Raw genomic sequence first — 20,265 nt, 5'->3', positions numbered from 1 at the left:
CAACCGTCTGATCATCATAATCTAATCAAACTGTATCAAATCAAATGATGTATACTATCACCTAATACCACCTGGTTGAACCGTGGCTGGCTCCAATTCTATGCGTGTTTGTCACTCAAAGATACTCTGTGTTGATGCAGGCATCCACTTCAGCGAGTGTAAACTGCAGTGGAAGTACTGAATGCTGTATCTCCAAACATGCTTCCGTGTATGTATTAAGTACGTAATAACCTCCCTCACCATCACAGAATATGAACATGAACCAATAAGAAAAACAATGTTAAGATAAGGACTTGCTGAAAATGAAATTAACACAATATTTCCTTTAGATGTTAACTAACTAGTAATTACAATGAGGATGAAGAGCAGAACAAGAACTCCCAAATTTCAGAAAAAGCTCGAATAATGATAGGATGGTGGTGTTTAGAGTTAAGTGAAAGCAGACAATGTAAAAGCTGTTCTAAATCTTTACTTTCAAACATTTGCTTCTCTAATATCATTTCCATCATTGATTTTCTAAAATCTTGATATGGATCTTCAGATTTCTTCACTACTGCGAAACTTTCCTTTACTTTCCCTTCTGCTTTACAAGTACTATTTGAGGATGACCTCATTAGTCTCTGAAATGCTGATAATCTAGCTGGTGATGATTCGGTCTCTGTTGACGAAGACGACGAATACAATATTAATCCTCTCTTATTATGACTATAACGTTTCACATTTTGATCTCTTTTAGCAGCATGAGTAGCAGTACTCTTCTTCTTCTTTGTTTTCTTCACGTTTGATCTTTTGATTGATGAACTATCGTCATTAAGGGGTGATTCACGAATTGTTTTTAAATGGGTTTCGAAAAATTCTGATGAAGATGAAACCTGGGCTTCATTTTCTTGATCTTCTTCTTCTTCTTCACTGCTAAACCAACCACTATCACCTGATGATGTACTTACCCTACTCCTAATTTTGTTTTTCTTACTTCTTTTCTTCTTCTTCTTTATTTTGGTGAGTAATGGTGAAGCTTGATTGTTAATACATAATTCCTCTTCTTCTTCTTCTTCTTCGTCCTCTTCAGAATCGTAATGCTGACTGTATATTTTACTACGAGGAGTAGTATCGTCATTGATTTTATCAATGACATGCCATTTCGTATCTATCTTCCATCTAAATTCGTCTCCTTCTTCTTCATTTGTATTGCTTGATTTTGATCTACAATTACATCCAACAGATAATATAGCTGACGAAACTTGTTGTTTGAGAGATGGTTGCTGCCGATGATGATGAGGTTTCAATGGTAGTGGTGAAGGAGTACAAGTTGCAAAACCTGGGAAATCATTGACATTGTCGTGATCAATGGTGTTGGAGTTAGGACGCCTTAGTAAAGGAAGATGGAGTAATAAAGGAAGTGGATTTTCAGGTAATTTCGATGGGTCTTTTGATTTGCAAGATTGAAAGATTGGCAGTATGACTTTTGATAGCCGTAGCTTGAAATGTTTTCTCATCCTTCCGACTATGAAATCTGATCAGGTCTGAAGAAGAGTTGGAGTGAGCGTTTAGGAATTTATAAATGATGGAAAAACAGGTGCGTGATGGAATTACTTTAGTCGTTTTGCTGGGAATATCGTGGATTTTGTTTTGCTCGTATGGATTTTAGCGGAGAGATGACAGTACAGAATGAAGCCGGCAGGGTGCCTGGAGCTAGCTAGCTAGCGGAGCTAGAAGAGACCAGTGAGTGAGTGAGTGTGAGAGTGATAGAGAGATTCTTTCTAAAATTTGTTCTTTTTCTATACATTGACAAGAGAAGATTGGTCTTTAGGCCTGCAAATGACAGTCAAATTTTCTAAAAAGAATTATTTAGTATCTAGTAGTACTAGTACTACCACAAAAGGAGGAGGATACGTAGCAAACTAAGTGATCAAGTTGACAACTACCCTGCACGGTACGTAACAACATTTAAATACGTTTTCTTCTTTCTCCTCATCAAATTTTGTCTCTCTGCCTATTTTGTTTTCTTTTTCTCTTAGTTTTTTATTTTCTTCCGAACACACGATTACTTAGGCGATTTGGGAATCAGAAAATTAGAAACTTGTTTTGAGGCATCTGGGATAGGTTTATAAGGGGTGTCTAAAGGTAGTGCAATCACCTATATATCCTTTAACAATTTAAATTACTAGAGTGTCCTTATCCTTAAAAACCTAAAATCAAAAAATCCAAATAAACTTTAAACTCAAACATCTTGGACTCCAATTCAATCAAGAAATTGATCAAGCAAAGCAAACACCAATCGAAGTGAGCGATGTTGGAGTGCGAAATCCAAATCTCAGTTGCTCTTAGATGTATTTTAGAATGTAGGTGTAACAAACCCATCTTGTTTTTGATTGATTTTATTTTATTTGATCGATAGAATATGATTTCAAAGATGAAATTACGGTTTTCAGAAGATCAGTTCGGCTGATCTTGGAGTATCAATTTTGAGCCGAACCTAGTGTATGATTTAGAGAAACACTATGTTCGGCTAATGCGACTTTGCTAGATTTTGTTCGAATCAGCCGAACCAAAATTCGTCAGTCACAGAGTGAAGTTCGGCTGATAACTTTTGAGTCGAACCTTTTTTTTTTTTTTTGAAATTATACATAGGTTCGTCTGACAAGTTATCAACCGAACCTAGGTATAATTTCAGAAAAACAGATGTTCGGCTCAAAAGTTATCAGCCGAACTGTTCATCTGGTCAGCAGATCTGGGTTTTAAAAATTCAATTTTTTGGCAGATTCAACTTATAAAAGGAAATTAAACCTCGATAGAAGTTTACCTCTGATTTGAATCACACATTTTGGTCACTTCTAATCACTAAAATCTCAAAAGTCAAAACCCAAGCTTTTTTTCTTCACTTCTTCTTCTTCCTCTCAAAAATCCCAACTCTCTCACATAAATTTGATTTTTCTACTAATTCACCACTAATAATTTAATGTTTAATCAATCCTTAAAATTTATAATTAATCAATTCTAATCATAATCATTTACACTAATTATATAAGGGTAGTTATGCCATTATCAAAAATGGTGGATGAGGGGTGATGTTGTTTTTTATTTAGTGACCCTATTTTGGCATTATCTAGTATGCCTCAAAAAATCTAGTATGCCTCAAAATAGGTTTCGAAAATTAGGCTAAGGCCCACCCATGGGTTACCTCTATAAGAGGCGCTTAATTAAAAGAAGTTTAAATTTAGGCCCCAAATTATTAAAAGACTTTGATATCTTTGTGCATATTGTCAAGCCCATAATTAAGGAAACTTTGATGTTCGGTCCTAAGCCCAAATAAATAGTTATAGTATGAATGATTTTTTAGGAACCATGGTTTTTTTGAGGGGACCATGGTTTGCCAACGGTGCCTGGTTGACTTACAAATCTAGAAAAGGTCTCTGGTTAGCCAAGGACGCCTGATTAACTAACAAAATTACAAAAGGTCCCAGGTCAGCCAAGGGCGCCTGATTGACTGACATCCACAAGAATCTCAGAAAAGCCAAAGGCACCTGCACAACGGAGTGGACGCGTTTTACTACCGCATACCCCACCCAACACTCCTTCGAAATAAAAAGAGGAGGAAGTAGGCGCGTTTTACTGACGCCCGCTCTTCCTATTGCTTCCCTCTGATAAAAAGAGGGGGGTAGGCGCGTCTTACTAACGCATACCCTACCCAACACTCCGTCGAAATAAAAAAAAGGGGAAGTATGTGCGTTTTACTAACTCCCGCTCTTCCCATTGCTTCCCTCTGAAAGCGGGAAAAAAAAAGAGGAAGGAGGAGGACGAAAACACTCGCTCAACCTCACACACCACCCAATAATAAGAGAGGAGAATTATAAATAGCCAAAGAAATTAATCAAGGATAATAAAATACCAATAACAGAAACAATTAATCAAACACCACAAAATATCCCACAATCCAAAACAAACAAACAACAACAAACATGGCATCTGAAAGACAAGTTTAACAAAGGAAATGAAGGGAAAACCAACACAAGGACGAAGCACTTCAAGCAAATTAGAGCCTATCCAACTCTTGCCGTTTCTTCTCAAGCTCATCGTGAATTGTCGCTTCTGCGGTCTCAGCCCGTAACACCTCGTCATTAGACACTCCAACATCAGCAAGTAACAGATTCAGCACCACCTTCTTGCTAGAAGTTGTCTCCGAGCACTTCTTCAGCTCCCCCTACAACTGAGAAATTTGACTCGTAAGCCGACCACGAGGGTCATTATGGCCCTTCACCTTTGCCAGCATCTCCTCCAACCACATTATCGGGAACTTAACATTAAGCCAGATTGCACAGCAGTTTCCCAGCCACGTAACGTCGCTGCATCAACATGATCATCCCCTACGCACGTAAGATGGTCCGCAACCTCCAAAAGATTCCTAGTCATATAACACAAACGCGAACGTCCAGAAGACCCTCCTTCGCCATGTGACCACCACCACGCTCGACGATGTCCCTATAAGTGGCACCAAAACAGTTGGAACCCAGAAGCCATGGACGAGGGTGTGGGTAGCAGGGTCTACTCCAGCCTCGGCGACACTCACCACCAAAGGGAAACGAAACAACGCGTCTTCAGAGTTTTCTGACACAACAGGGATGGTTGGTATATCAGAAACATGAGCATCAGTCTGCTTCTCTGAAGGGGTAGACGAGCCACCACCATCCATCCTAGCGCGCTTAGAAGACCCATCGCTGCCGGGGACTACGCGTCGCACGCCGTCCGTGTCAAGCTTAACAGTCTCCTTGCGCTTCTTAGCCATATCCTGGCGCCAACGACAATATGTCAACAAAAGAAAGTAACGATAAATAAGCACAAGCAAAAGATAAGGGAAGGGACTAACCTCAGGAATCGATGAATCTGGCGGAATATCAGCGGCTTTAAGGCGAGACGCAGAGGAACTAGAAGACGACTCAGAGTCACTAGAGGAGCCTGACAAATGAGAAATGAGCACCATTGCAAAAACAACTTATATTTATAAGAGAAAAAAGAGATAGGAGAGAGGGAGAACGAGAAAGGAATAATAAGAACGAAGACACGTATTAAATAGGGAGTTACCTGCAGGATCATTAACGGTTAATACCACGTGGGATGAGGACCCACCAAAAACTGACCGGTTGGACCCAGATGGGATCATTGATTGCAGAACAGCACTAGGAGACACCGGAAGTTCGCCCCTGCCACGGACGGTTTCAGCCCGAAGAGGATGAACTGACGATATATGAAGGCGCGGAGATACTCAACCAGCCCCTTTGGGAAGGCTAACCCCTAGATTCCTCAATTGGTCTACAAATGAAGGGGTTGGGCTGCTACTTGCACCCACAGGAGGCTGTGATGTGCTCCTCCGATGGCTCTGATGAGGCTGCAAGGACGAGGTATTAACAGAAGAACAAGGGAGCGGAGCAGACAACTGGACTGCCTCTCGTCTGGATTTCTTCCTTAGACTCCTCTCAGTCCAATCACATTCGGGCATGTTCAGGTATTCTTCCATCACGTAAGAAGGAGGCTTCCACCCTAGGCAATTGGAAAGAGGAGCTTCCTGAGAAAGTAATTCCCGCCACTCATTTCATCAAAATAAGGGGGAGGCGTAACAATGGATAACGGAAATGCAAAGCAAAAGAGACAACAAGTACCTGTGGTGCTAAAGGGATAGCAGACGATCTCACATCTATCCGCGGAGGCTTACGGTCGGAAAATGTCCCTTTCTCCGGCTTCGCAGGCTCATGACCCTCAGGAGAAGCCCAAGAAGTCACTAAGGGATCTAAGGAGCGACCTTTGTTGGCTGGAACAAGGCGATGTTCAACAGCTACGACATCATCAAGTTTAATTCGGCCAGATGCATGAAGTGCTCGAAGATCCTGAACTGACAAGTCATGAGGAGGAGACGATTCGCGCAAAAGAAAATTCAAAGCTCGGCGCCGTAAGAAATCATGGTACTCGTGGGCCCTTTCAGTAACCGCTAAAGGACGCACGGGGATTGGTGCGCGTCGTTTACGCAAAAAATTAATTAACTTCTATCCACACAATTAACTGGTAATATAATGACAAGGAGTTCGTTCCCACAAAGAGCAGAGAGTTTCTAGCTGTTAAAAAGTAACTGAAATGGGGGTTTTAGATTTTAATCAAACTAACTAATAAAACGAAAATAATAAATATTGGTCTAAATTAATAAGGAGAAAGATGATTAGAGAATCACTCGCCGTCACTGAACCGAAGCTTAATTAAATGCAAATGTATCTCTTATTAAATTTATATTGTTACCGACCGTAGAATAGCAATAAGCTCTGCTATACCCCAGATTCCTACTGCCACTGGATACGGAAGCGCTCGACTACCAGATTCTATCCAACCAACCCACCAAGAATAAGCTCTCAAGGTGTAAATTAGTCGAATGCTTTACACTCTGTGAATCAGGTTGATCCCAGCATCAGACGCATAGGCTCGACCTGCTTACTAGTGTTATCTTTACACACAATTACTTAACAAAATTCCTCTGTCAGTTCTTGTGATTTACTACTTGTGTAAAGAGTTAATGTGCAATTACACGTATCACACAACCCTAAACTAGTAAAAGAAATATTGATTGGTTAATTTAATTGATCACTTTAAATAACCTCTCACTATTCTTAGACATTAACATTAACAATAATAAAATAAAACTTAAAATAAACGTGGGTAAAAAAAATAATGCTTCATGGTTAAGGATTTTGAAATCATCCATAATCAATTAAAAGTTTAGCTACTCATAATTAGAAAGTAATAGTAAATAAATAAAGAAAAAAGAATTAAATAAATCTAAAAACAAATGCTCACAGCAAGAACCATGAGACTTTATTTCTCGTCTCTTTATTTCTCACTCTGTTTTCGTAGCTAGAGAAAAGCTAACCAAAAGATGAAGTAAAAAATGGAAGTGTCTTCGTCTCTTACATTCGACCTCTATTTATACAAGAGGAGCCCCGACATTTTTCCTAATAAACCGGACATGATAAAGAGGCAGGGTCAGTGAAAAGAGTTTCTGTTTATCTGAAATTAAACTGTGCTGATTCGGTGCAACGAAGTGCACCTAAGAAATGTGTACAGAATTTCCAATCCGTTCGATCGTCCAAGAATCCTATGTGTCTTCGTATGATCCGTTGATATGTCCATCTTCAATGGGCCGCGTTACATCAAATCAACATTTTTCTCCAAAACGCGTTAAAGCCTGTGTTTTCTCTTCTGAGAATTACTGCGACCTGGCCCCACCAGGCGTTAACTCCCTCCTGAATTGTCTGCTTCGATCAGAATGTGTTTGGGAAGTAATAAGTGATTAAGTTATGGTGTATCATGAAGTGGTTTAACTCGATTACCACGGCTTATGATTGGTTACGAATTCGGCGAGGACCCACATGAATAAAGTTCTCTCTTGATTGCTGTCGATACATCCAAATTGATGCATAGTTGATACACTAAATTTTCACCTAACCCCAACATGTCAGAGAACTTTTTGCCAGCCGGTCCCACTTCACCTTTCTTTTTTTTTTTTTTTTTTTGAAAAGAAGACTTCACCCTTCTTTGTAAACCATAGAGAAGTAATTCTCTTATTTGCACATGTATACGTACAACTACCTGAGTTAGTGGACTCCACATGCATCCAAACAACACTTTGCCCATTAATTAATGTCTTGTTGCTGGTTGGAGGAAAAAGTGGTCGCCCCTTAACATCTGTAAAGGTGCCAATAGCAGCCGCCCAGAAAATCCATCTTTATAACGATATCAAATTCCCTTCTTTGGAGCGTGCGGAAGAGGGGTAGGGAACTGGTTGCCCCTTAGCAGATGGAAGGGTGCCAATAGTAGTTTCCTGTAAAATGACCATTTTGCCCTTTTGATCTTCCAAATTCTTATTTTGCTCATAACTTCTTCATATGAATTCAGAATGACTCCGTTCTTTCGCCGTTGATTTTGTATTTCCATCCTCTTCAACGTGATATCAAGAACTCCTAGGCTTGAACGAGTTCCACTTGGTATTTAACTCTTCTCCTTTTGTAGCTAGCTTCTTTTATTGCACAATTAAGTGCAAATTCATTTCTTTTTGGACGATTCTCCTAATGAAACATAAATAAGAGAAAACAAACGTAATATACAATAATTTGCAAGAATATAAGCAATTACTGGCATGGAATTGATACTAAAATCATGTGAATTATGCACTTATCAGGGATAGGCTGCTTGAATGCAAAGTTGATTCCTCGATCAGACAGACGGGTCGCTCCCTTGAAAACATAACGGTCGAAGCTAGCGATGACATCCCCAATGTTAGAGCTTTCCAAAGGAGGAAACTTATGGGGAACCCCTTGGTCAACCCCAACTTGCCGAGCTGCACGATCAGGGTTGTAAGACATAACAATGAACTTACCAGCATAGAAACCAGGGAGATAACCAGGCAGCACGGCCATCGCCGAATCAAAGTCTGCCTCTGACAAAAGCTTTGTCGAATCCAACTCTGCGTCAAAAGGTGAAGTGAAGTCATAATTTGTTGGACCCGATCGACCGTCTTGGTAAGGAAATGGTTCAAAATCCCTAGCCACGTCCAAGTGCTTGCCAAGGTCGCCCTTAAGTATTTCCCCCTTCAGATTCCAAAGAGCCATCCGTGGGTAGCCGTAAACAACGATAAGCCTCTTGACCGAACCATCGTCTTGTCTAACATCCTCCTCACGATGAATCGCTAACTCATTAGGATCAGGCGCGCATGAAGGAACATGCTCCCAATACCACGCTTGCATGAAGGAAGCCGGGATATAGGTCTCAATCTTGTGAAATGAGCCTACCGTATGAAAGTCTTGACAGAACAAACCAAGATGACGATACAGACCACCTAGGAACATTTGTGCAAGCGGGAAAGAAACACCGCGGGACAAAAAAACCGCCATTGGCACGAGCTCGCCTTTAATAGTATCCCGGGGGATGTATTCAAACACATCGTGACAAAGCCAAAATAAGATGAAAGCAGCTAATTCCGCGCGGGGTTTTTTCTCTTTTCGCTTAGAGGGGAGAACTTTCCCATCAACTATCCGCGGAGCCCAGTACTTCAACCAAAGAGGAAAAGAAGCACGACGATTGGTTTTAATGACCCATTCAGGATCAGCTTCTGTTGGAGTCGATGAGCCATGAATCGCCTCATAGGCGCGGATAGAGCTAGATAGTTGTCGCTCGCCTGTTGGACGCGCCGAAGGAACTTTCTTCTCTTCAACCCACTTAGCCTTCCCTTCACAATGGACGAAGACCCCCCTTTCTTGTCTAAGACGGCAACCTTCTTGTTATCACTTTACCTCGGCGGCACCTGGTTTTTCCGTACCAATTCACGACGTGAATCATCCTTAAAATTCAACAAATAAGCGCACAACTCTTTGTCCTCGTCATTGAGCGCTCCATAGACGACCGCCTCATCGTATGAATGACTACCATGGATTGGTAGCCTTGTAAGGGCGACTACATCCTCTAAAATGATGGTTGCTTCCCCCCATGATGTAAAAAAGGTATGAACGGGAGGAGCCCAACGAAAAAAGAGCCGTGTTATGTCACGTATACACCTCTTCACTTCCCGTTCAGGAGACGAGTTTATAGCTTCATCAATGCCCGCTCTACGAAGAGCAGCCGCGTGACTAGGATTGGAGCGTATGCGGGATGCCCAATGTGGCCATACTGGATGAGTTTTTGATTTGGACCGGATATCAATAAGAGGAAAATCATAGTCGCCACGATGAATGGCCATCCGCGGCACCGTTTTGCAAAAGCGTCCATAACCTCCGACTCGGGTCGCATGAGCCATCCAGGGGCGGAAGGATAAGGTAATACATGAGGATTTAGAAGGCGAGGAACTAAGATATCATCAAGAGGAAAAACGCACTTACCTCCACGAAGCTCTCTTAGTCTCAGCGCACGTTTCAGAGCAGACCCGCTTGTAAACTCCGCAATTGAGTATGATCTACCATCTGCTGGGGCAGGTAAGAGAATCTCATCTTGATCCGAGTACTCAGTCTCCTCGGAACCTGCGTTCATGGTTCCTTCAGATTCACTAGACTCTTCAGACGAACTACTAGTGGAACTTCTAGACATGGCAAGTGTATGGGTATTGTTCGAGACAAGGGAACAAGAAGAGAGATAAAGGGGAAACAAACTGATACCCCTATATACAGAGAACTCTAGGGACTGAACGTGGCGGTTATGCAAAGGGAATGGCAACCGACAGAAACCGAAATTCGCACGATGGGAGGTCAAGCGTCGCCCGTGATTGTGGAATCAATAAAGGAGAACAGATCCTCACCTTAACTGCTTGCAAAAGGGAGCGCTCAAAAGATTTCATGACTATTGGGTCATTTAGCAATTGACCCAACAGTCAGGGGACTAATGTTGATACATGAAAAATATTACCCCTTAACGTGTGTGAGGTACCCTCAAGGAGGTGGCTATGTCAAGTAGAAAACATGGGGACTAAGTCCAAGTCCAACAAGAAAGTGCCAATTGGAAGGAAGGAATGGCATTAGAGGTAATTAAGGGGGTTTAGGACACATGACATGATGTCATAAAACGAAGGGGATTTTGGAAAGTCTATATACAAAAGGACAAGGTACAATAGAAAACAACTCTCTCTCTTACTATTCTGGGTAAAGTGAGGTCATTTGGCTAGATAGGACGGGTAGAACCTCAAACCTAAAATCACCCCTCAATATGGGGCAATTTTGTCCAGAGTATCCTCTTAATTCCATAGCTCTGTTGTATTATTGTGGTGAGGTCAAGGTGTATTTCCGTTTGATATTTCTAAAAACTAGATTTTGTGCCCGTGCTACGCACGTGGCGGACTCGAAAATCATCCACCATCATTTTTTCTTTAAACCATATTTTTGGTTTGGTGTCGTGGGGCTTTCCCGTCCCGTCACGATGTATTTTTATTTGGTGTCGTGAGACTTCCCTGCCCCGTCGCAATGCATTTTTGATTTGGTGTGGCTCGGCTTCGCATTGCCCTGTCCCGATGCATGCTTTCAATTTTTGATTTTGTGTGGTACGGCTTCGCCTCGCCACATCGCGCATTTTAATTTTGTGGATCAGAGCTTCGTCACGTCGCGATACATTTTTGATTTGGTGTGGCTCGGCTCCACCTCGTTCCGTCCCGATGCATATTTAATTTGGTGTCGTGCGGTTTCCCTCGGCCCCATCACGATGTATTTTTTATTTGGTGTGGCTCGGTTTCGCCTCTCCTCGCCCTTTCTACTATCCGTTCGTAACCATTCACTGTTTTGGATCCCATAATACCCTCTTGGTAAGCCATAATAAGTACAATAGCTTAACAAAAGGACTTATCATAATCTGCTCGGAGAAATAAGGAAACACGATAATAATTACTTCCACAATATATATAGAGGTGGAAATATTAAACAATCAAGGGACGTGAAAATGTAGATGCCTGAGACCATTTTTTATTGTCATAAAATAAATTTACATTTATTAACTCGCCGGTAACAAACCAAATAAATTACCCGCAATGTATGACTCCAAATGTATCGATATGGCATTTACAGTCTATACATGTGCTTAAATATCATTAAACAAAAAAAATGCAGAAAGGCGATTGTGTAACTTAATTCCTCACTCTTTCTCTGTCTGTTTGACATTCGAAGATGAGAAATTCAAACTAAATCACTTCATATTCACACTTCTCATTGCATTTACAGTTCCGAAATGATTCAAAAAGCTTCAAATTAAGGTAAACGAACTTGGCAGTAAACTCGTGGTAGATGATGTGGATTCTGAGCATGCAGGCATCCTTAAAACAATTAAATATAAGAAATATGGAAGTCGCACTCGCACACAATAGAAGTTGTATGAAAATTCCTGTAGTGTAAAATTTTGGCAAAAAGTTCATCTGTCAGTATATTAACATAAAAAGAGAAGAAAATCTCACTTGGAGACATTGTCATCTACAGAAGATGATGGGGATGAACCCGAGTATAACGTACCCTTCAAAATGTTTTCTCTCTCGCTCCTTATGAGCATCCATAAGCGCCCTTTCTAACAGGACTTTAGCCTCTGCTTCAATTTACTAATAAACTTCGATGGAGAAGGCTAAGCCTTGCACCAGGACCGAAAAATGATGCGGCAACTGTATGAAAGATATGTTTAGTTGCATATAATTTTAAAGGAAGGGAAACAAATAAATTAAAATTTTTGGAAATGAGAACTCAACAATTTTAATAACATATGAAATACAAACCAAGTAAAGAAGTCCATCATAAGGTTTATCACGTGTTATCTACACTTTTAACTCCTAAATTCCCGCTAATCGAGTTCCCCGACTTGGAAAAAATAACCAAAAGGCTTCACTAATCGTACTGCCATATCATGTATTGTTCCAAATTACTTCAATAGTACACATCTCTGTAATGAGCAACACCATAAACTTATTGATTCCCGACTAATTCCAGCAGCACAATCATATTAAAAATGTGACTCATATCTTTAGTTATATTTTCATACTTCCCTTGAAAATAAACCCTCATTCCAAATATGAACCTGCCGTGATAATTTGATCACAAAATTACACATTTCAAAACAAACAAATGTTCACTGCCTGACATCAGGTGGTGATGGAGTCTGCTGAAGAAAAATCATCCCAACTAAATCAATTTTAAAGGAACAAAGCACAAACCCAGACCTTCAAATGTGTGTCAACTTGAATCGAACCCATAAATCCCCAATTACATCACAACATCGAACCCAAAATAGCCCCATATTTGTTGTTGTTAACTGGCATCTTCATCCCCCTCAACATGAACCCATTCTGCAATTGAGCTTCGTCTTCAAACTCCACCAACAATACCATTCACTTCCTTGCAATCCTGGCGACCTCCTTATTGAAGACTGGTATTTCATGAGAAAGAACCATGGTTTGTTGGAGTAGAAACGTATGGCATGGATTTTTCTGAGAAAAAGAAGAAAAGTATCGCAGGAGGAAAGGGTTAGGTTTCTTTATCGATTTGTTTGATAAGAAGATGCTGCATAAGAAGAAGAAAAGTATTTCCGTAGGAAAACGTGGTTTTTCACGTATGTTATGTATACCTAACGGATGTGAGTAATGTCCAGTATCTGGTGTGAACCAAGTGTAAGTAAATTTTTACCTGTAAATTGACAGGTAAGTGTTGTATACCCTCGTTTTTCTTAACGGAGTTGCTAACGGCCAGTTAAGTATGGGGTGTAAACGGAGTGTTATCCAAGATTTAATCCCTCGACCAATAGGGTCGCGCCAAGTGTCCTCTCCAGAATTACTAATGCCCAAATCTTTTATCTAATTTAATTTGAGGGGGGTGTCACACTCACCGTGTAATGTGGGAGTTTATATGACTTAGCATGAAGTCCATCATAAGGTTTATCATGTGTTATCTCCACTTTTAACTCCTAAATTCCCGCTAATCGAGTTCCCTGACCTGTAAAAAATAACCAAAAGGCTTCACTAATTTTACTGCCATATCATGTATTGTTCCAAATTACTTCAATAATACACATCTCTGTCATGAGCAACACCGTAAACTTATTGATTCCCGACTAATTCCAGCAACACAATCATATTAAAAATATGACTCATATCTTTAGTTATATTTTCATATTTCCCTTGAAAATAAACCCCCATTCCAAATATGAACCCGTCGTGATAATTTGATCACAAAATTACACATTTCAAAACAAACAAATGTTCACTGCCTAACATCAGGTGGTGATGGAATCCGCTGAAGAAAAACACCCCAACTAAATCAATTTTAAGGGAACAAAAACAAAAACCCAGACCTTCAAATGCGTGTCAACTTGAATCGAACCCATGAATCCCCAATTACAGCACAACATCGAACCCAAAATAGCCTCATACTTGTTGTTGTTAACTTCCGTCTTCATCCCCCTCAACATGAGCCCATTCTGCAATTGAGCTTCGTCTTCAAACTCCACCAGCAATACCATTCACTTCCTTGCAATCCTGGCGACCTCCTTATTGAAGACTGGTATTTCATGAGGAAGAACCATGGTTTGTTGGAGAAGAAACGTATGGCATGGATTTTTTTGAGAAGAAGAAGAAAAGTATGGCAGGAGGAAAGGGTTAGGTTTCTTTATCGATTTGTTTGATAAGAAGATGTTGCATGAGAAGAAGAAAAGTATTTTCGTAGGAAAACGTGGTTTTTCACGTATGTTATGTATACCTAACGGATGTGAGTAACGTCCAGTATTTGGTGTGAACCAAGTGTAAGTAAATTTTTACCTGTAAATTGACAGGTAAGTGTTGTATACCCTTGTTTTTCTTAACGGAGTTGCTAACGGCCAGTTAAGTATGGGGTGTAAACAGAGTGTTATCCAAGATTTAATCCCTCGACCAATAGGGTCGCGCCAAGTGTGCTCTCCAGAATTACTAATGCCCAAATCTTTTATCTAATTTAATTTGAGGGGGGTGTCACACTCACCGTGTAATGTGGGAGTTTATATGACTTAGCATGAAGTCCATCATAAGGTTTATCATGTGTTATCTCCACCTTTAACTCCTAAATTCCCGCTAACCGAGTTCTCTGACCTGTAAAAAAATAACCAAAAGGCTTCACTAATTGTACTGTGATAGACGCATTTATGTGTCTATTTTTTTCTCAATTTTCTGTATTGTTAGACTCGATTAAGTATTTATTGTGTTATTTTGTGTTCTTGAGGAAATTTTAGAGAAATAAGCCCTTGCGGCGAAATGGGCTCAAAAAGCAGTGTTTTACACCCCGGAGAAATGTACCGTAGGCACCCCAGAAATGCACCGGAAGCGTCCCAGAAATGTCCCGGAGGAACCCATAAAAAATACTATTTCCACCCCAATTGATATTTGCACCCCAGCACTCTGGATAAGGGGCACCTTCTTCAACAATTTGAATTTGTGTTTTTGGCGGGAAATGAAGTTTTCAACTGGCAGAATTTTGATTGTCAAAATGAATGGGTTAGAGTGCGATTCAATCGCTGAAAATTGGCAGAAAGATGTGATTTGGCATAAGGAACAAAGTTTGGGTGTCGAATTTGATCGGAATTGGCTGGAACTATCGATTTGATTCTCGAGCTCAAAACAGAGCTACACGGACTGAACACACCCTGTACACGTTGTTGTGTGTGTTTTGGCTATGCATGGAAGTGATTAAGGGACGTTCGACGACTTACTAGGCGTGGGAGAGCTGAATTAAATGACAGAGTTAATTTTGGAAATTTTCGTTATTATTGGCAGCCGAGAATATTTGGATTAAATGGAGAATATATGCAATCAATGGTCGTATTTTCTGCTCCAATTCACTATAAATACAAGGCAAAACAGTTTGGGAAAGGTTGTCGAGAGTTTTGGGAGCTAGGGAGAGCTAGAGAAGACAAAATCAGAGTTTAACAAAACTCTGCTGCTGCTGCTGATGAACAACAAGAACACGAAGAACGGACTCGCGAGGGCAGTCGTTTATGAACAGTGTCTAATACGCGCATTCGTGGGTCGCAGCGCAGTCTAAATATCAGCAGCACCTGTCTCTTATCGTTCTTTTTGTGACGCCTTCTGTTGGTCGTACATCTCTGTCATTTTTATCATTTTAATCAACTTTTGAGCAACATACATGTATTTTGAGATTATGATTAATATGAGAAGCTAAATCCCAACACTGGGGCGATGGAGGAAGCCTTATTTCACACTTGGGTAATTATATTTAATTCTTCTCATGACTTTTGCATTAATTTTAATTGAAATTATGATTTGAATTAATTAGTTGTGATTTGATTTGATGGGTCATGCTTAGCTTAGATGATTTGATGTCCCATGCTTAACATTTACACCTAATATTTTGAGAATCTATCTTGGCAATAAATTAGAGTCGATATATTTAATATATTTCTCGAGCTATTATTGATAAAAGAATTATTATTTGAACCTTAAGAAATGAATTTGGAAGAATCCTAGTCCCGGTACCTCTCTCCCATTGTTAATATTTTTGTATATATTTTTGTTTTAAAAATCTATTCAAGTCCGAGCAACGAAATTTTACTACCACTTTCAAAACTATAACATACTGCCATATCATGTATTGTTCCAAATTACTTCAATAATACACATCTCTGTCATGAGCAACACCGTAAACTTATTGATTCCCGACTAATTCCAGCAACACAATCATATTAAAAATGTCACTCATATCTTTAGTTATATTTTCATACTTCCCTTGAAAATAAACCCCCATTCCAAATATGAACCCGTCGTGATAATTTGATCACAAAATTACACATTTCAAAATAAACAAATGTTCACTGCCTAACATCAGGTGGTGATGGAGTCCGCTGAAAAAAAACACCCCAACTAAATCAATTTTAAGGGAACAAAAATACAAACCCAGACCTTCAAATGTGTGTCAACTTGAATCGAACCCATAAATCCCCAATTACATCACAACATCGAACCCAAAATAGCCCCATATTTGTTGTTGTTAACTGCCATCTTCATCCCTCTCAACATGAACCCATTATGTAATTGAGCTTCGTCTTCAACCTCCACCAGCAATACCATTCACTTCCTTGCAATCCTGGCGACCTCCTTATTGAAGACTGGTATTTCATGAGGAAGAACCATGGTTTGTTGGAGAAGAAACGTATGGAATGGATTTTTTCTGAGAAGAAGAAGAAAAGTATGGCAGGAGGAAATGGTTAGGTTTCTTTATCGATTTGTTTGATAAGAAGATGCTGCATAAGAAGAAGAAAAGTATTTCCGTAGGAAAACGTGATTTTTTCACGTATGTTATGTATACCTAACGGACGTGAGTAACGTCCAATTAAGTATTTGGTGTGAACCAAGTGTAAGTAAATTTTTGCCTGTAAATTGACAGGTAAGTGTTGTATACCCACGTTTTTCTTAACAGAGTTGCTAACGGCCAGTTAAGTATGGGGTGTAAACGGAGTGTTATCCAAGATTTAATCCCTCGACCAATAGACTCGCGCCAAGTGTGTTCTCCAGAATTACTAATGCCCAAAGCTTTTGTCTAATTTAATTTGAGGGGGGTGTCACACTCACCGTGCAATGTGGGAGCTTATATGACTTAGCATGAAGTCCATCATAAGGTTTATCATGTGTTATCTCCACTTTTAACTCCTAAATTCCCGCTAATCGATTTCTCTGACCTGTAAAAAATAACCAAAAGGCTTCACTAATTGTACTACCATATCATGTATTGTTCCAAATTACTTCAATAGTACACATCTCTGTCATGAGCAACACCGTAAACTTATTGATTCCCGACTAATTCCGGCAGCACAATCATATTAAAAATGTGACTCATATCTTTAATTATATTTTCATACTTCCCTTGAAAATAAACCCCTATTCCAAATATGAACCTGCCGTGATAATTTGATCACAAAATTACACATTTCAAAACAAACAAATGTTCACTACCTAACATCAGGTGGTATGGAGTCTGCTGAAGAAAAAACACCCCAGCTAAATCAATTTTAAGGGAACAAAAACACAAACCTAGACCTTCAAATGTGTGTCAACTTGAATCGAACCCATGAATCCCCAATTACAGCACAACATCGAACCCAAAATAGCCCCATATTTGTTGTTGTTAACTGGCATCTTCATCCCCCTCAACATGAACCCATTCTGCAATTGAGCTTCGTCTTCAAACTCCACCAACAATACCATTCACTTCCTTGCAATCCTGGCGACCTCCTTATTGAAGACTGGTATTTCATGAGAAAGAACCATGGTTTGTTGGAGTAGAAACGTATGGCATGGATTTTTCTGAGAAAAAGAAGAAAAGTATGGCAGGAGGAAAGGGTTGGAATTCTTTATCGATTTGTTTGATAAGAAGATGCTGCATAAAAAGAAGAAGAAAAGTATTTTCGTAGGAAAACGTGGTTTTTTCACTACGTTATGTGCACTTAACGGACGTGAGTAACATCCAATTAAGTATTTGGTGTGAACCAAGTGTAAGTAAATTTTTGCCTGTAAATTGACAAGTGTTGTATACCCCCGTTTTTCTTAACGGAGTTGCTAACGGACAGTTAAGTATGGGTGTAAACGGAGTGTTATCCAAGATTTAATCCCTCGACCAATAGAGTCACGCCAAGTGTCCTCTCCATAATTACTAATGCCCAAAACTTTTATCTAATTTAATTTGAGGAGGGTGTCACATTCACCGTACAATGTGGGAGCTTATATGACTTAACATTTTAAAGGAGAGGAGATGTACCCATCTATCGGAGCCACTTCAGATAATGGAAAGACACGCATAAGCTAACACAGTTGTCAAGGGAATTGAAGGTACCCATGTATTCAGATTGGTTGTATATGCCTATTCTTTATTTCCTATTATTTATTCATCACCTGTCAAACTTTTGTTTAAGAAAACTACATCATCCATTATGCCTATTTTGCTTTTGTTTAGCAAATTCTTCCCGTTTTAGATACTGCCTATGGTTCTCACACGTACATTTTTGGAATTTAAGGTGAGTCAGGAAGTTGAGTGCTCAGTAGACGAGCATCCAATACCGCAAGGAAACTTAAGAGGAAACAAAACCTTTTATTTCTTTTTCTTTTCATGGTTTTCATTGTTTACGGGAACTCACAAAAGTTTCGTTTCATGTTTTCGTATTTAAAATTATTAGATTTATAAATCTATGGGATATATGGTCAGATTTACATGTTTGCGCCTTTAAAGTTATTAAGTTTATAAATATCTGTGATATGTAGTCAAATTTCCTTCAACTAGACATGGCATATGTAGATAGAAATTAGATTTGCTAACTAATGAAGGAGACCTGGTATTTCATATTTACCGAGAAATGAAGAAGCAGGCTTAATAAATGCTATCACAAATTAGCTAAAGATCTTTTGTTCTGACTAGCATGCTAGATGCATTATGAGTTAGGTGTCCAACACCAATACATGCATTTAAGGCTTCATATTTTGGTCAATCATTTATAGTTATGGTTCTATTTCCCTTGGAATCCTTTTGAGTCGCGTGGAACCTGATGGAATTCTTTAAAGGTTAAAACTTTCTTATATCCAGTATTTTTAGTCAGAGTGGCCATGACCGTCATGAGTAATGTAGATCCTGTTGCACAACAAAATTTTCAGCTTATTTGGATACGGGATTTCCTTAATTTGATCTCTGTGTATACTGTAATACCAGAAAAAGTATCAACTTATGTGTATTCACTTTTTTTTATGTGCATTACAATGTTTCAGTATTTAGATTAATTGTTGTTATTACTGTCGGAGGCGGATGAACTTCTAGGGGGTTACAAGAAACAAGAGTACAACTTCTGGGAGTTACAGTATTTAGATTCGACGCCATAATTGTCAGACCATTCAGGTGGTAAGTTCTCCATTACCAACTTCCTTGGTTATTTTCTATCAATCACGATACAACCGTTGTTGTTTTGATTCTATTTTTCTTTTTTTACATCATTTTATTTTCCGAACCCTTGCTCCTATCACTTTTCAGTAGATCTCAACATTACATATTCTGGGTTTGTCTTTGTCATAGTTAAGCTCTTTAGATTTGAAGTGTTCTATGAGCACCGTGAATTATTCTAGAAGTTTTCTATTTTTGGTTATGACTGATTAGATTTTCGTATAACCTGAAACATTTTTTTTTTTGGTCAAGCTTCTCCTTCCTCAATGTATCTTCTTTGGTCCTTAAATGGAGAACTTCCATTTTAGCGTTGCGTTTATATTTATCCATTTTGATAGTCATTGTTCCTGCCATGTTGGTTTCATGCAAACCCTTTAGATGGTACCATATGTTGGTTAGATATACTCTCACCAAAGTCTTTAGTCCCCCATTTAAGTTGTAGTTTCTTGGTTGCAATTGTGATTGTTGTTTTTTTTTGCTAAAATTTAGGTCCATACATAGAAACACTCTATGGTATCCCAAATCAGTTGCAGGTCAAGTTACTAAGAGATCGGTAGAGGTGGACTTCATTGTCTACCAAGGGAAGAGGTTGCTCACCAAAAACCACAGCTTATTTACAAGTATCGCTGCCAACAGGATCGATGTATACTATACATTCAAGTGATTCCATCAACTGGGTTAGTTATCATTCTGGAGGCATGTAACATTTTTAGCACAGAGATTGAGATTAATCTGTCGAGCCCAGTATGCAGTCGGAGTTGATGATATCCAGTAATTCCTCATGTATCCGTCTAACATGATATGTATTATCTATGTCCAT

At 39.4% G+C, this 20,265-nt stretch overlaps 1 protein-coding gene across 1 annotated transcript; it reads right to left on the bottom strand.

Annotated features, from left to right (window-relative positions):
* Positions 1-347: 347 nt before the first annotated feature.
* Positions 348-1,762, bottom strand: LOC113359839 (transcription repressor OFP7-like). The gene has a single exon (XM_026603412.1). It carries the CDS (start codon positions 1,494-1,496, stop codon positions 348-350), a length of 1,149 nt encoding a protein of 382 aa, XP_026459197.1. The 5' UTR covers positions 1,497-1,762.
* Positions 1,763-20,265: the final 18,503 nt, after the last annotated feature.

The sequence above is a fragment of the Papaver somniferum genome, chromosome 3, assembly GCF_003573695.1.
Source record: "Papaver somniferum cultivar HN1 chromosome 3, ASM357369v1, whole genome shotgun sequence".
Lineage (NCBI taxonomy): Eukaryota > Viridiplantae > Streptophyta > Magnoliopsida > Ranunculales > Papaveraceae > Papaver > Papaver somniferum.
The sequence above is the reverse complement of the archived record's forward strand: the minus strand, read 5'-3'. Positions and strand labels throughout refer to the sequence as shown.

What these genes read in the sequence shown, in the direction of transcription:
- LOC113359839 (XM_026603412.1), bottom strand. Translation starts at nt 1,496, where the DNA reads ATGAGAAAACATTTCAAGCTACGGCTATCAAAAGTCATACTGCCAATC.